General features: G+C 38.0%; 1 protein-coding gene and 1 pseudogene across 6 annotated transcripts in view; both read right to left on the bottom strand.

Moving 5' to 3' along the window:
* The window catches only part of APAF1 (apoptotic peptidase activating factor 1), a 128,024-nt gene that overhangs the window by 65,292 nt on the left and 47,082 nt on the right, over positions 1-15,650 (bottom strand). For 5 of the 6 annotated variants that reach the window (XM_006888505.1, XM_006888503.1, XM_006888504.1 and 2 more), the window contains exons 12-14: positions 14,146-14,272; positions 13,077-13,202; positions 4,983-5,114 (exon numbers count right to left, since the gene is read on the bottom strand). The exons of the other annotated variant lie outside the window; for it this stretch is intronic. In XM_006888505.1, the coding sequence (XP_006888567.1) occupies positions 4,983-5,114; positions 13,077-13,202; positions 14,146-14,272 (385 nt within the window). The remainder of the gene's footprint in view (positions 1-4,982; positions 5,115-13,076; positions 13,203-14,145; positions 14,273-15,650) is intronic. 6 annotated transcript variants of the gene reach the window in all.
* On the bottom strand, positions 6,857-7,825 carry LOC102873107 (annotated as a pseudogene).

Below are 15,650 nucleotides of genomic sequence, written 5' to 3'. Positions count from 1 at the left end.
ATAAGATTTTAATATTTAGGAGGCCCCAATCACCTAGTGTTAAAGAACAAGTTTATCAGTTAAAAGACTAAGGTATGACAGATTCAAGCCACAGTATTTTCCGTTGCTTTCTATGCCTCTGAAAGTTAGACAATAAATAAGTATGGCAGAATAGATAGCTCTGAATTATGGTGTTGGAAAAGAGTATTGAAGAACCTACAGAATGTCAAAAATACAAAACAAATCTGTCCTGGAGGAAATGTAACCAGAGTACTCCTTAGAGGCAAGCATGGTGAAACTTTGTCTCACATACTTTGGGCATGTTATCAGAAGGGGCCAGTCCTTGGAAAAAGACGTCAAACTGAGAAAGGCACAGGGTTTGTGAAAGAGAGGGAGACCCTCAACAAGATAAGGCTGACACAGCTGTAACAAAGGGCTCAGCATGGCAGAGATGATGAGGATGGCACAAGAATAACGTAAGGTTCCAGACTATTGTTCATAGTGTCACTGTGAGCCATGATTGACTCAATCGCATGTAACAAGAACAACAAATCACCTAGTTTATTCTCTGCTGACTGTGCATTTTCAGTTATATTTGATAATCTATTTATGCCATAGATTGTTATTGCTGCTATGTGCTATCAAATCAGAATCAACTCATAGGTGACCCTCCAGCAGGTTTTCAGGGGCTGCAATTGGTACAGGAAAAGTATGCCCACGTTTGTCCTATGACACAGCTGGAGATTTGAACTATCTGCTTCTAGATTGGTAATGCAACTCCTTACCACCAGGCCACCAGCTCTCCTAAATTTTTTGTTTTTCTTTGATGATCTTTATAGTTTTAGGTTTTACAACCAAGTCCTTCGTTCACCTTGAGTTAGTTTTTATATGTGATTTGAGGTATGGATCTTGGTTTCGTTTTCTGCAAACAGATATCCTGCTCGGTCGGGATGATCTGTGAAAGAGGCTATATTCTCCCTACTTACTGGATTTCATCACTGTCAAAGATCAACTGTCCCTAAGTGGATGAATTTATTTCTCTGTTCTCAATTCTATTCCACTGGTCTACATACCCATGGGTGCTATACACATGCCCATTTCCTGCAAATTATTTACACTAGCAAAGAGTTGGAAATAATCCAAGAGAACATCAATGGATGAATGGCTAAAGAAACTGCAGCATATTCACACAATGGAGTATATTATCCATCACTAAAATAAGATAAAGAACTTGTGAAATGCTGAACAACATGGATGAATCTAAAGGAAATTATAATGAGTGATGTAAGTCCATCACAAAAGGTCAATTATGGTATAAGACCACTACTATAAAAAGCTAAGGAAAGGTTTAAACACAGACAGACTCATTCTTGGATGGTTACCAGGATGTGAAAGGGAAAGGAAGAGAAGACTAAAAATTAATTAACTAGAAAGTTTGGTGAAGCAATAAGGAGTTAATCAGACTTTGTAATTAATTATATTAACCAACTGTAATTAATGGTAGGGAGCTCTGGTGGCCTAGCAGTAATAAGCTGCACTGCATTTTTAAATAATAGAAACTAAATATTACATTTGTTTGGATTCCAATTTCAATAAGCCTAAAGCACAAAGAAGGAAGTCTGTAGTCAAGTAGTAGGAAGCTGCGTTGCAATCCCAAAGGCACATGGTTCAAATCCACCAGCTGCTTCGCAGGAGAAGGAAGGGCAACCTCCTCCCATGCAATTTACTGCCTCTGAAAACTCATTCCAGTGGCTCACTATGAGTCAGTTTCTACTCAAAAGCACAACGACGACAAAGTAAAAAGAGAATTTCTGAAGCCACAGGAGAAAAGTAAACATAGACCAAGTATATGATAAAATTAGTGATTATGTTTGTTGTGACAATGTCATATAGTACTTATGGTTAAGACCTCAGAGATGAATGTCGGAGTATTTTGAGTGAAACGGTATCTGCAATTCACTAAAAAATGTTCTTGCGTAGGTGGGAGGTAAAGTAAAAACTGTCAAAATGCTGATGATTGCTGAAGCTAGATAATGACTAAAATGGGGTTCACTATTCTGTTCTCTCATTTGGGGTATGAATGAAAAGCCTAAGAAATGCAAGTAAAAGGGTATCAAGTCATCTCTGCTGATAAATGCTCACCTGATTAAACCTAGAGGCAAAAATCGTTGTTTCAAAAAATTAACCTTGGTACTGAAAATAAACCCCTAACACACTGCCAGTGAGTTGATGACCCTGTAAGAGTGTTATTGTCAGGGGGCATCAAGCACAACTCATGGCAACCCCATATAAAACAGATCTGAACCCTGTCCTATCCTGTACCATTCTCACAATCTCTGACACCCTCAAGCCCACTGCTGCAGTCATTGTGTCAATCCACCTGGCTGGGAGATTTCCTCTCCTTTGCTGTCCCTCCACTTTTCCAAACATGATGTCCCACTCCAAGGAATAACCTCTCCTAGCAACATACCCAAAGTCTGTGAGAAAAAGGTTCATCATCTTTGTTACACGGAACACTCTTGGCTGCACCTTCTCCAAGACATATCTGTTTGTTCTTTTGGCAGTCTTTTTAAGAGTTTCCAAACTGTACATCTTTATGGAAGCAGACAACCATATGCTTCATGCACAAAGCAGCTGGTGGGTTTGAACTACTGAACTTCTGGTTAGCAGCTGAGTATTTCACTCACTACATCATAGAAATAAAAAAATTCCGTAGCATCTAGGAAATTATCAATATCTGAGTTAAGTCCTGTTTCCAAAGCTGTTTCTTCACTTCAGTTCTAGGTGAGCTCAGTTCTTCAGATAAGGCAAGTTACTTGAAGATGCATTGAGATTACATTTTTTTCTGTAAATATAAACTTTTTCTTTTATACTGCTTTACTTACAAAGTTCATATACTTGTTTTTCCACACTGGATCCTTCCTACTTCCTTAACCCATCTCTCCCTCCACCTATCAAACTTCGACAGACCGCATAATTATACCTGCCACCCATCTTCACGCCTGTGCTCCACCTACCCCTCTTAGACTGGCTTCTCTCAGTATAAGAATTAAAAGAAGTACTTTTTAAGCATTCTTTAGGTAATGGCACTATGATACCACAGAACTTAAAAGTAAAATTTACACCTCCATTAAAGTCCCTTATCGACTAAATCTACAAATTTAAATTTTTTTTACTATATATGAAAAATAGTGACACTATGAACAACAAATCTGAACCTTGTTCTATCCTGAAAAGAGGAAGGAAATACATTCTCTTTTATTCTACAAAAAGTTAAAGAATATCGAGAATTATTCGTAAAATGGCTAAGTAGTCTTTCTAGAAGGGGTTTATGTTAAATAAGGTAAAGCATGTCTAAGTAAAAGTATGCTATGATTTTGACACTTATGCTCCTACATTTGTCTGTATTTTCATCCAATCCAGTGTTTTCAAATTGTGCTCTCCAGGACCCTAAAATGGGTATTGTGGGGGAGGAAATAAGAAAAGGAACCAAAAGAAAAAGAAAAGTCTGCTTGCTGAGAAGTGCGAAGGGGGCTATTTTCAATTACTGTTTTGATGGCGTTGCTGCGTGCCATCACACCCCAGCCGACGCCCAGCTGACCCTCCAGCAGGACTCCAGAGGCTGCACATCACGTGGGAGGAGACTGCCCAGCTTTCACCCCTGAGGTAGCTGGTGGATTGACACTGCTTGCCTGTGGGGTTGGCAGCACAACTCCTTAACACCAGGCCACCAGAAGGGAAAGCAGAGGTATTTAAATTGCCAAAACAAGAGTGCATGAGATTGTCCAAAGTGAAAATGTTAAGCATTCCTTGGCCCCACTGCAAAGACAATGTGACAGCAATGAAGAAAACTGGCAATTAAACCAAGACATAATCTAAAAAAATTTATGGGATTCTAGAGAATTTAATGTCATGTCCTCAGAATGATACTTAAGGTAAAACCCTTAAATTCTATAATATTTTGTAATTTGTAATTACAAAACGTTGTTAAACTATAAGAAATAAATATCTATTTCTGATTTTCCCTGCCAGCACCTTTTCTCATTTTTTTCTGATAGGTTATCTTTTTTTCCTATAGGTTATCCTTTGGTTATTAGGTTTTTTATAGGTTATCTTTTGAATCGGGCCTCACCTGTGATTCATCAAGTGGACCTCACCTCTATAGAACTACACTTGGCATTCTCAGCCAATCCAAAAATCCATCCCTATAGAGTTTTTAAAAGCAATGAGCACAGAACTCAAACCAGGACAATCAGTCTTATCTAAAATTAAAGAAAGAAAACCTGAAAGAGATAAAATCTTTCTTTCACTTTCTGTGCTTATGAGTTACCAGACTTACAAAAGCCTCGAGCAGAAGGTGGCCCTATTTCCTGACACACAGAGAGCTAGCTCATGTCTGATTCAACAAAGAGAAAGAGCATAAAAACGAAGATGAAGTAAGATTCAGAAAATATACTTTAAGCATATGAATTCATCTATGCCTAAAATCATGTACCCTCTAAACTCTTCAGTCATATGAGGAAATGTTGTTGTTAAGTGCCATCGAGTCGTAGGCAACTCACTGCGACCCCATGAATGAAAGACCTGAACACATGTGTAACTTTCATCCTTTCTCCAGGTTCATAGGGTTTCTGGAGGCAATAGTATCTCTTTTTTTTTTCTTTACTTAAGAGAATATAATAGCTTTTAGGGAGCTCTGGTGGCCTAGTGGCAAGAAGCTGCACTGGAATCCCAGCGGCGATGGTTCGAATCCACCAGATGCTCTGCTTGAGAAGGAGGGGCAATCTCCTACTGTACCAATCAGATCTGATTTGACAGTACACACACACAAAAATAACAACAACAAAAAAAATAAATTCTTTTAAAAAAAAAGATAATATAACAGCTTTGATCACACTATCCAAAACAGCCCTGATTAAGAGAGATGAAAAATAATAAAATCCAGGCGATGCTTTGATGTATCTATTACATTTATACACACAAATTTCATTACTTATACCTACTTTGAGGAAGCAATCATTTGACCCGGTGGCTAAGAGAAGGTGATGACTGTTGCAGGTGAAATGACAGCAGTTGACCTGCTCTGAGTGCTCATCGCAGGTATGTACTAGCTCTCCAGTCACAGAATTCCAAATCTAAAGAGAATCGAGAACACAAAATGTACAACCAACCTCTGTTTGTTTTCAAAGGAAAACAGCCGGGGGGGGGGGGGGGGCAAATGTAAATGACTGTTCAAATGCTACCTAACCTGTCATGCCAGTGATTTTCAAATTGAACAAGATGGTAACGAATACCTTTCCCTCACCGAAAATGTAGTAGTATATTATGTAACGGGCTTTAAAAAATTTACTTGGAAGTCTAAATGTGTGTTTTTCTACAGCATAATTAGAATCTCATGAAAACTTTTTTCAAGGACAAGATTTCATATATTCCTCTACCTACAGTAAAAGTACTATAAAGGGGATAACATAACGGACTTTCAATGATGAAGTTGAACAATTTTATCCAAGACTTTGTACCATGTTCGGGTTTCAAGAAAATATAATTTTCATCATTCTAGTTATTGTTTTCAAATATAGTTATCATCATTATAGTTATATGTAAGAAAACCAACGTGTTGTCACCTATAATATACCCCTGTAAATAATATACACTGACGCACAGGAAAGTAACATGCAAGTTTGCTGCATAGTTTGCAGAAACCATATAATGTGCAGGTTAAGTGCATAAAATACAGTTACCCACCTCTTCTACATAGGAACAAACAAAAGAAACAGCCTAAGGTATCTCCACTAAGATTCTGACACTTTAGAGGTGTTTCCTCTCATAGCATTTCCTTTGTATCTATCTCATCCAAGTGCTTATTAGAATCCCCCGCAGTCCAAAGACATGATCTTACTTTGGATCTCCAACAGGTATTTCTGCCACTCACCTTATATTCTGACTTCACAGAAAATAGAAACTCAGTATAATCTCATTTTACTCCACAAAGTTCCCAACACTTAAATAAAGCAGGACTAACATAAAACATCCCTTGTGTAGTATTTTTTTTTTTTATTTTCACTTCTCTAAAACACACTAAGATTCAAGTAGTAACCCACAGAGGCAAAAAGCAAGAGCCAGTTCTGACTCTGAAGCTGCCAAGAGTGTCCAACTCCACGTCTGACTCAGCAAGGCTGGCCTATGTTGTTAGATGTTAGGGTAGCGCCAACTTGTAGCACCATCATAAGCAATAGAAGATAGCACTGCCCAGGACTGGGCAATTCTTAAAACCTCTGCTGTGCTTTGGTCCATTGGTAGAGCCAAAAATCCATCTTACTGACGATCTTTTTTCATGATTTACTTTAAAAAGCATGTCTTCCTTTCTCCACGGCCTGGTCTCTACTGATAACACAAAGTGTGTGAGATGAAACCCCACCAACCTCACTTCTAAGTAGAGTTCTAGCCGTACACCTTCCAAGACAGATTGATTTGTTCTTTTTTTAAAAAGTTCACGGCATTATTTTTCACCAACAGCACAATTCAAAGGCAACAAATTTTCCTCAGTCTCCTTTATTTACTGTCCAACTTTCATGTAACATATGAAATGACTGAAAATACCCATGGCTCGGTTAGGATCATCTTAATCTTTAAACCGACACCCTTGAATGTTAGCAACTTATTTTTGTTTTGCTAAGAACAGTGTACTTTATTGATGGTACATGACAAGATAGGCTCTCCAAGCCCCTCCCCTTTCTTAGGGGGATTTGATGGAAACTATGTCAAGGATGTGAGATTCTCAGTGTATGGGAGGATCAAGTTGGGGTAAGAACTTCCCATCAGCTGAGAGTCTCTCTCTCTTCTAGTTCTATTGTTGCGGCTGGTGGTCCAAGGCTTCTTATTCTTTTGAGGCCATGTGAACCATCAGGTCGACCACCCGGCTGCTGTAGCCAAACTCACTGTCATACAAGGAAATGAGTTTGACAAAGTGGTCACGCAGGGCAATGCCAGGGCCAGCATCAAAAGTGGAAAGTGGGGGTCACTATTAAAATCATTGGAGACAACTTGGTCTTCAGTGTATCCCAGGATGCCCTTGAGGGGCCCTTCTGATGCCTGCTTTACTACTTTCTTGATCATATTTGGCAGCTTTCTCTAGACGGCAGGTCAGGTCCACAACTGACACATTGAGGGTGGTGACACGGAAAGCCATGCCAGTAAGTTTCCCATTCAGTTCAGGGATGACTTTGCCCACAGCCTTGGCAGCACCAGTAGATGCAGGGATGATGTTCTGGGCAGCTCCACGGCCATCAAGACACAGCTTTCCAGAGGGGCCATCCACAGTCTTCTGGGTGGCAGTGATGGCATGGACTGTGGTCATGAGTCCCTCTACAATGCCAAAGTTGTCATGGATGACCTTGGCCAGGGGAGCCATGCAGTTGGTGGTGCAGGAGGTATTGCTGACAATCTTGAGAGAGTTGTCATACTTTTCACGGTTAACACCCCACAAACATAGGGGCATTGGCAGAAGGAGCAGAGATGATTACCCATTTGGCACCACCCTTCAAGTGAGCCCCAGCAAGACACCTGTGAACTCCACAACATACTCAGCACCAGCATCACCCCACTTGATACTGGCGGGATCTCACTCCTGGAAGATAGTGATGGCTTTTCCACTGATGACCAGCTTCTCATTCTCAGCCTTGATAGTGCTGTTGAACCTGTCATGAGTGGAATCATATTGGAACATATAGACCATGTAGCTGAGGTCAATGAAGGGATCATTGATGGTGACGACATCTACTTTGCTAGAGTTAAAAGCAGCCCTGCCGACCAAGTGCCCAAATACTTTTACTCCAACCTTCACCATCATGTCTCAGGTATGCGGTTGAGGCTGCATGGGAAGAAAGGGCAATCTGGATCGACGAGGAGCAGAAAGCTATCGTTAGCACTTTAAAGAATTCCTTTGGCAGGTTTGAGGGTTGCAATTATGTCATTTGATTTTTTTGACAGCTGTTTCGATGGGTGTTGATTATAAAACCAAGTTGAAAAAATCCTTACTAACTTCAATTTTTTTCTTCATTTATCATGATGGTTTTTACTGGTCCAGTGCAAGGATTTTGTTTTCTTTATATTGAAGAATAGAAATCTACACCAAGAGCTACCGTCATTGAGCTTCCTCTGCAGGCACTTCAAGTCTTCTTCACTTTCTGCAAGAAACATTATGCCATCTTTTCATCACAGGTTGTTAAGTCTTCCTCCAAACCTGACAACAAGATCTGCTTCTGGTAGCCTAGCTTCTCAGAATGTGTGCTCAGTATCTAAACTGAAACAAAGTCTATAAGGTGAATTAAATAAATGGCTTCTTCTAAAGATAGAAAAAGAATTGATGTCTTTGAGTTGTGGTGCTGAAGAAAATACTGAATAGCTCATGGACAGCCAAAAGAACAGTTATGTCTTGGGAAAAGTGCAGCCAGAGTGCTCCTTTATCTCTCATACTCTGGGCATGTTGCTAGGAGAGGCTATTCCTCAGAGAGGGATATCATGCTTGGGAAGGTGGAAAGCCAGCAAAAGAGAGGTATATCCCTAATGAGACAGATTGACACAGTGACTGCAGCAATAGGCCCAAGTGTGTCAGAGATGATGAGAATGGCACAGGATAGGTCAGGGTTCAGGTCTGACCTTACGAGTTATATCCAACTCAATGGTACCTAACAACAACAAAGAACCTTAAAGAATCAAATCTACTGAGAAGTAGATCTTTCAAAGGTATCTATTTAGTATGGACCTTCACAGCCCTAGTCAAATGAGTCAAAACTCCAGGAAAATTCTAAAACAAACTTTCTTACTCTCAGTCCACCAAACCCACCCTTCCAATTCAAGTTCAGAACTTGACAACTCCTTTGAAAAAGCCTGGATAGGTTTCCTTTCCATGCATCAATAAAAATAACTAACTAACTAAAATCACTCAGGTCTTCAGTTTCTCCTTACTGCCATATTTACATAAATTTAGACAAAAGAGATAAGAAAAACTTTAAAAATGGAATCCCTTTTTCTTTTTCTTCTATTTATTATTTAGACAGCAATATAGTGCTGGTTTGTTCCTTTACCTACTTTTGTACTGAGTATCAATCAGTTCATAAAGGCAAATAAATATAGGTTGTTATTTAACAAATCATGTATTTATGAATCTGATCTGAGATTCCTTATTCTATACTATGCCATTCTCATCAACTTAAATTCACCCACAGTCACTTATCAATTCTTCTTGAAGTTCTTCCTTCCTTTCGCTGATCCTCCACCTTTCCAAGCATGTCTTTTTCCAAGGACTGGCCCCTGCTAAAAACATGCGTCAAGTATGTTTCACCAGAGACAAAGTTCTTGCCTGAGGAGCATCCTAGTTGCACTTTCTCCATGACATATTTTATATATCGTCAGTTCATGAGATATTGAGAAGTGTTCTCCAACACCACAACTCAAAGGCATTTTCTCCTCAAAAGCACCTTCTGCCATTCCTACTGCCTGCTCAACTTTCAGATGCATAGCAAATACTTGAAAATATTATGGCTTGGAGCAGGTGCGCACCTTAAATCTTTAAAGTGACATCACTGCTGTTTCATATTTTGGAGAGCACCGTGATAGCAGATTTTCCCACTCTGATTTCCTGACTGCTAGTACCATACCAAAGGTGTTGATTATGGATAAGATGAAATCATTGACAATGTCAAACTTTATCTACCATGATGTGGTTCCAGTGAGGATTTCTGTCTTCTTGACACTGAGATGTTATCCGTATCGAAGACTGTAATTTTTTATCTGCAGCAAATGTTTCAAATCCTCTTCACTTTCAGCAAGCAAGGCTGTGTTGGCTGCATAATGTAGGTTGTTGAGTAGTCTTCCTCCAATCCAATCCTATGCCACATTCATCTTCATAAAGTCCAGCTTCTCAATTTATTAGCTCAGCATACAGATTGAATAGGTATGAATAAAGATTACAACCTTATCTTCCCTGATTTTGAATCACCAGTGTTCCCTCTTCCAAAAACAAGCTTTTTGGTCTAGGTTTCGCATAACCATAATAATGTTGGGATTTCTTTTTCCCCCCCAAGTATTAGCCCTGTTGTTGTTGTTGTTGTTGTTAAGTGCCGTCGAGTCTCAGGCAACTCATAGCGACTGTATGAACGAGAGTCCTCAATGCTTGGGTGTCTTTCATCCTCTCTCCAGGTTCATAGGGTTTCTGGAGGCAAGCTATTACAGAAATGGATGCCACTCCTGCTTCCAAGCCCTAATCTGTTATAATTCAGTCATATAGCATTGCATAAACAATAAAATACAACACACATTCTTCCATTATTCTTTGCTTTCTGCCAAGATCCATGTGACAATCTTGATCTATCAGTAATGATATCCTTCATGCCTTGGCCTATTCTGAACCCAGCCTGTTGATGTACTGTTTCAGCCTTTTTTTCCTTTCCCCAGCAAGATTTTATGTGAATTTGGTATTAATGATATTGTTCAGTAACTTCCACATTATGTTGGATCACCTTTCTTAAGAATAGAAACAAATACAGACCTCTCTCAGTCAGTTGGCCAAGCAGCTATCTTCCAAATTTCTTGACATAGACTGGAAAGAATGTTCAGGCCTACAACTACTTGATGAAAGATGTCAACTGATATTTCATCAATTCCTGGGACTTCTTTTTTTGTGTGTGTCAGTACCTCCAACGCAGCTTTGACTTCTTCCAAATGCTACCACCTGAAATGGCTGTGTGAGTCAATTCTTTTTGAACAGTGACCCTGGGTGTTCCTTTTAATTTCTTTTGATGTTTCCTGAATCATTCAAGATTTTGCCCACAACATCCTTCACTGTTGCAACTCAAGGCTTGAATTTGTTTTTCAGTTCTTTCAACTTGAGAAATGTTGAACAAGTTCTTCTCTTTTCATTTTCTCACTCCAGTACATTTCATTATAATACCCTGCTTTGTGTTCTTGAGCTGCCCTTTGGAATCTTCTGCCCAACTTCTTTACCTTGTCATTTTTTCCCTTTGTTTTACATTCTCAGCATTCTAGTGCAATCTTCTGAGTCTCTTTCAATATCCACTTAGGCTTTTCTTTCTCTCCTGTCATTGTAATGACCTTTGCTTTCCTCATGGATAATATCCTTGATGTCAACACATACTTCATTTGTTCTTTGCTCACAAGTGTTCAATATCTCAAATCTATGCTTGCCTTGGTCTTTAACTTCAGGTGGGACAGATTCAAGGTCAAAGTTTGGTTCTTATGAACTTTTCATTTCTTATGGTTTCAATTTCAACTTGGACATGATTAACTGATGATGTTTTCCAGTTTTAGGCTGTTATTACTAACCTTCTTTAATACTTCTTTCCACAGATGTAGTCAATATGATTCCTGAGTTGTCCATCAGGTGAGGCTTATGTGTATAGTTACTGCTTGTTTTTCAAAAAAGTTATCTGCAATAAATAAATCACTGATTGCACAAAATGCATCATTCACCATCCAGTCTCATTTCTGTCACCAACTCCATAATTCTTGACTACTGGTACTTCTTAGTTTCCAACTTTTGCATTCCACTCATCAATTATTATTCATGAATCTTCATTGTATGTACAATCAATTTAAGAATGCCAAAAAAAAATAAATAAATAAAAATTAAAAAATGAATGAATGGATATCCCAAGTCTTTTTGTAAATTTTCATTAAAATTAATTTTTTAAAAGGGGGAAAAATTTAAAAAAAAAAGAATGCCAAAGTTGGTAGAAATCCTCAGTTTCCTCATCTCTGGCATTAGTTGTTGGTCCGTATATATGAGTAAGAGTTGTATTAACAGGTCTTTCCTGCATGTATATGTACAGTATCCTATCACTCACAACACTGTACTTCAGGATAAACCTTGAAATGGTCTTTCTGACTTTGAATGCAACACCATTCTCCCTCAATTTTTATTTGCCAGTATAATAGATTGCATGATTATCTGATTCAAAGTGGCAAATACCAGTTCATCTCAGCTCATTAATGCTTAGAACGTCAATCTTTACGCATTCTGTTTAAATTATTACAACTTCAATTTTCCTAGATTCATACATTGCACATTCCAATTATTAATGGATGTTTCCAGCTGCTTCACCTCAATTTTGAGTGTCTTCCACTCTGAGGGTTCTGCTTCTATTACTACAACTAGCTGCTTCCTCTGCTATTCATCGGGTTCTTAAAGGATTATTTCAGACGTGGATGGTCAATCCTGCTTCCTAGTCTTAGCCAAGAAGCTCTGCTAAAATCTGTCCATTATGGGTGACCCTGCTGGTGGCATACGTTCTAACTTCACAGCAACCTGTGGCTTAGCCCACTGCTGCATCAGTGATACTTGTAAATACTTGCTTTTGTTTTATAATTTGCTCTTAGGGCTACAACACTTAACTGTCAATTTGTTATACTGTGGAGTAATTTGCATGGTGTCGATTATTTTATAGTTCTTACACAGATATGCTTGCTTGTTTATTGCTTGCTCTTATATGAATACAGCACTTGTCTGTCAGTTTGCTGTACTGACTAATGTCATTAAATAAAGATAAAAAAGAACTATGTGTTAACAACCTGTAGTGTCAAAGATTTATTGTTCAAAACGTCTTCTCTGGCCACTGATTAACTATATATTTTGAATTGATGTATTTATTGAATTAAGGAGACAGGATTATAGTGGGCCACAAGCTCCACCCTATTAAAGACTTATGCAAATCTTTGAGAGCTAAATGCTAACTAGCTCTCTTTGGGGGATGCCTGCTTTCAAGGTGTATTGCAAATGATAAGTCTATGACACTCAACAATATCTGCAAAACAAGACCACATATCTGCAGTCAAATGAGTCATTTTCCCTGATGGGTTTGAGTCTATGGGAAACCTTCCAGTGAACCACCAAACACAAGGGGTATAGAGGAATGAGGGTACAGAATAAAGGAAGGACTGCTGATGTTGGAAATCATGAAGCTATATAGCAAATCAAACAGTGGGACACTGCTGACTCCACACGTCTTACAACTGGTCTGCTACTAATCTTAGCAGAACTAATTATGAATACACAACCTACCAAGAAAATACTTTCTTACCTTTACTTTTTTATCTACTGAGCAAGTTGCTATAAATCTGTCATCTGTAGAAAATGCACAGCAGAGCACTTCATCTTCATGAGCCTTGATTTCTAGAAGTTTCTCTCCTGTTTCAGCTTTGAACACCTGTATAACAGCAACAGAACCTATAAACCACCTAAAATACTCAATAAAAATCTTTCTTTTAAACATCTTAATTTGTATTATTTTGCAAATATGCAATAAATGTTAGCAAAAAATACTCTAAAATCAGGATGTCTGCTGTAATTTGTAAGCCTTAACATAAATAAATATTCATTGATAGATATTTGTAAATACCAATAAAGAGATGTGGCAGAGTATAGTTTCAACTTCAGTTCCTGAGAACGTTTTGGCAGATTCACAGCAAAGAGAAAATATTTAATGAAATATGATTGCTTTGGGGGGCTAAGAAGCCACAACTACTAATAAACTGTGAGATGTACACATACAATAAGAATGCAGCCATAATCCTAAAAAGATAAAAACTATACTCAATATGAAAATTTTAACTACTTTGATCTTGTGTCCTTCAAGATAAAAAAGGCAAAGCACAAATTTAAAGGAAGATTTTCATTCACATTTTCTATAAACAAATGAGAATTTAGAGGAAATTCCTTTAAAGGAATTAAGAAATAATCTTTTAAAAAGCCTACTTCATCAGTAATCTCTGCCTGAGTCTTTTATAAAAGTAGATATTTACTTTTGGGGGTGTTTTGGTTTTGTTTTTTTCTCAACCACATCCTTGCACAGTGTGATACCTCTAGATTTTTTTAACAATTTCCTCATTATCCCTTGCTGGAATGGGTGACAGATAACTGACTGCAAGGACAAAAAGCACTGCTATATCATCTATTGAGTTAAGATTGCTGAAAGTACATCATAAAAGCCTTTAAATGCAAAGAGAAAACTTCCATAAAATGCTAATAAAATTTGGCTGTCTCTGCTATTTCTAATGTGTACAGTTTTCTTGAATCTTAGGATTTTAAACACACTCTAATCCATACTGTGCAAGGTACATGCCACTCTGGTCCTAAGAGACATGTTTTACCTGTAAGGTCTTATCAGCCCCACAAGATGCAATTCTCTGACCATCCTCAGAAAAGCAAGCATGGTAAACAGCATCTGTATGGGGGCGGACAACTAAGCGGGAGAGATTCTTGATGGTTTTTTTGTTTCTAAACACAAGAAAGAAAAAGAACAAAAATAAAACAAATGAGACTAAAAGTAAACATTTTCTTTCAACATAAAATAAATTAGCCTGAGACATAGTTAGCCTCCCAAAATATCTCCAAATTGAATTATAAATACATTAAAATATAGAGCATGGATCACCTGAAGAAAAGATATAAAGTAAGAAAAGACACATTTTAGGAAAAAATGTTACACTATGTCAACCAACCTGTTATCTATTATAAATGTCACTGATTTGGAAGAAATCTTGTTAACTTGTTAAGTATATCTCACTTTCTGTTTTACTTTGATATATTAGCAATGTTCAATGCCACTGTGTTTTCAACTCATACAACTCCGTATGACATAGAAACTGTCCCACTGACTATTGGCTGTGATCTTTAAAGGAGCAGATCACAAAGTCTTTCTCCCATGGAGCAACTGGGTGGGTTTGAACCACCAGCTTCTGGGTTAGTAGCTAAATGCTTAACCACTGTGCTACCAGAGCTCTTATATAAGGATACTTTATAAGATTGACTACATCTATGGAAAAAATCGTTGGACAAGCTCAATATCGGTAGTCAAAACTAGGCCAGTACAGACTATGCAACAGACTATCACTCAGGTGCAAGTTCAAACTGATACCAAAGAAAATAAATCCAGAAGAAGCAAAATATGATCTTGAGTTTATTCTACCTGAATTTCAAACTCATCTTAAGAATGATCAAATACCAGATGAGTTATGGGATGACATCAAGAATATCATCCATGAAAAAAGCAAAAGGTCATTAAAAGGCAGAAGAGAAATAAAAAAACAAAGTGGATGTCAAGAAGAGATTCTGAACATTTCTCTAGAGTGTAAAGAAGACAAAATAAAGGGAAAACATGTCAAAGTAAAAGATCTAAATAGAAGATTCCAAAGGGTAGCTCAAAAAGACAAAGCAAAATATTGTAATGGAATATGCAGTAAGTTCTGCATCTGAATTTCTCAAGCTGAGAGAAATGAAACTTAAGCCTTGAGTTGCAATAATGAAAGATGCCATGGGGAATATGCTGAATGATCCAGGAAGCATCAAAAGAAGATAGAAGGAATACAGAGTTATAGTACCAAAAAGATTTGAATGACACTGAAACATTTCAGGAAGTACCATATGAGGTACCTACCATATGAGGTACATATGAGAAAGGTGATCCAACAGAACATAGAAACTGTCAAACAGTATCAGTAATAATGACATACAAGCAAAATACCGCTGAAGAGAATTCAAAAACAGCTAGAATGTATAGATAGGCAACTGCCAGTAGTTCAAGTGGGATTTAGAAGAGGCTGTGGCACCACTAGCAAAACTCACAAAAGAAAAGAGGGAGAAGACACAAATAATC

The sequence above is a fragment of the Elephantulus edwardii genome, unplaced genomic scaffold (assembly GCF_000299155.1).
Source record: "Elephantulus edwardii isolate Elephantulus edwardi_28Jun2011 unplaced genomic scaffold, EleEdw1.0 scaffold00068, whole genome shotgun sequence".
Classification (NCBI taxonomy): Eukaryota; Metazoa; Chordata; class Mammalia; order Macroscelidea; family Macroscelididae; genus Elephantulus; species Elephantulus edwardii.
Note: the sequence above shows the minus strand (reverse complement) of the source record. Positions and strands in the feature narration are given on the sequence as shown.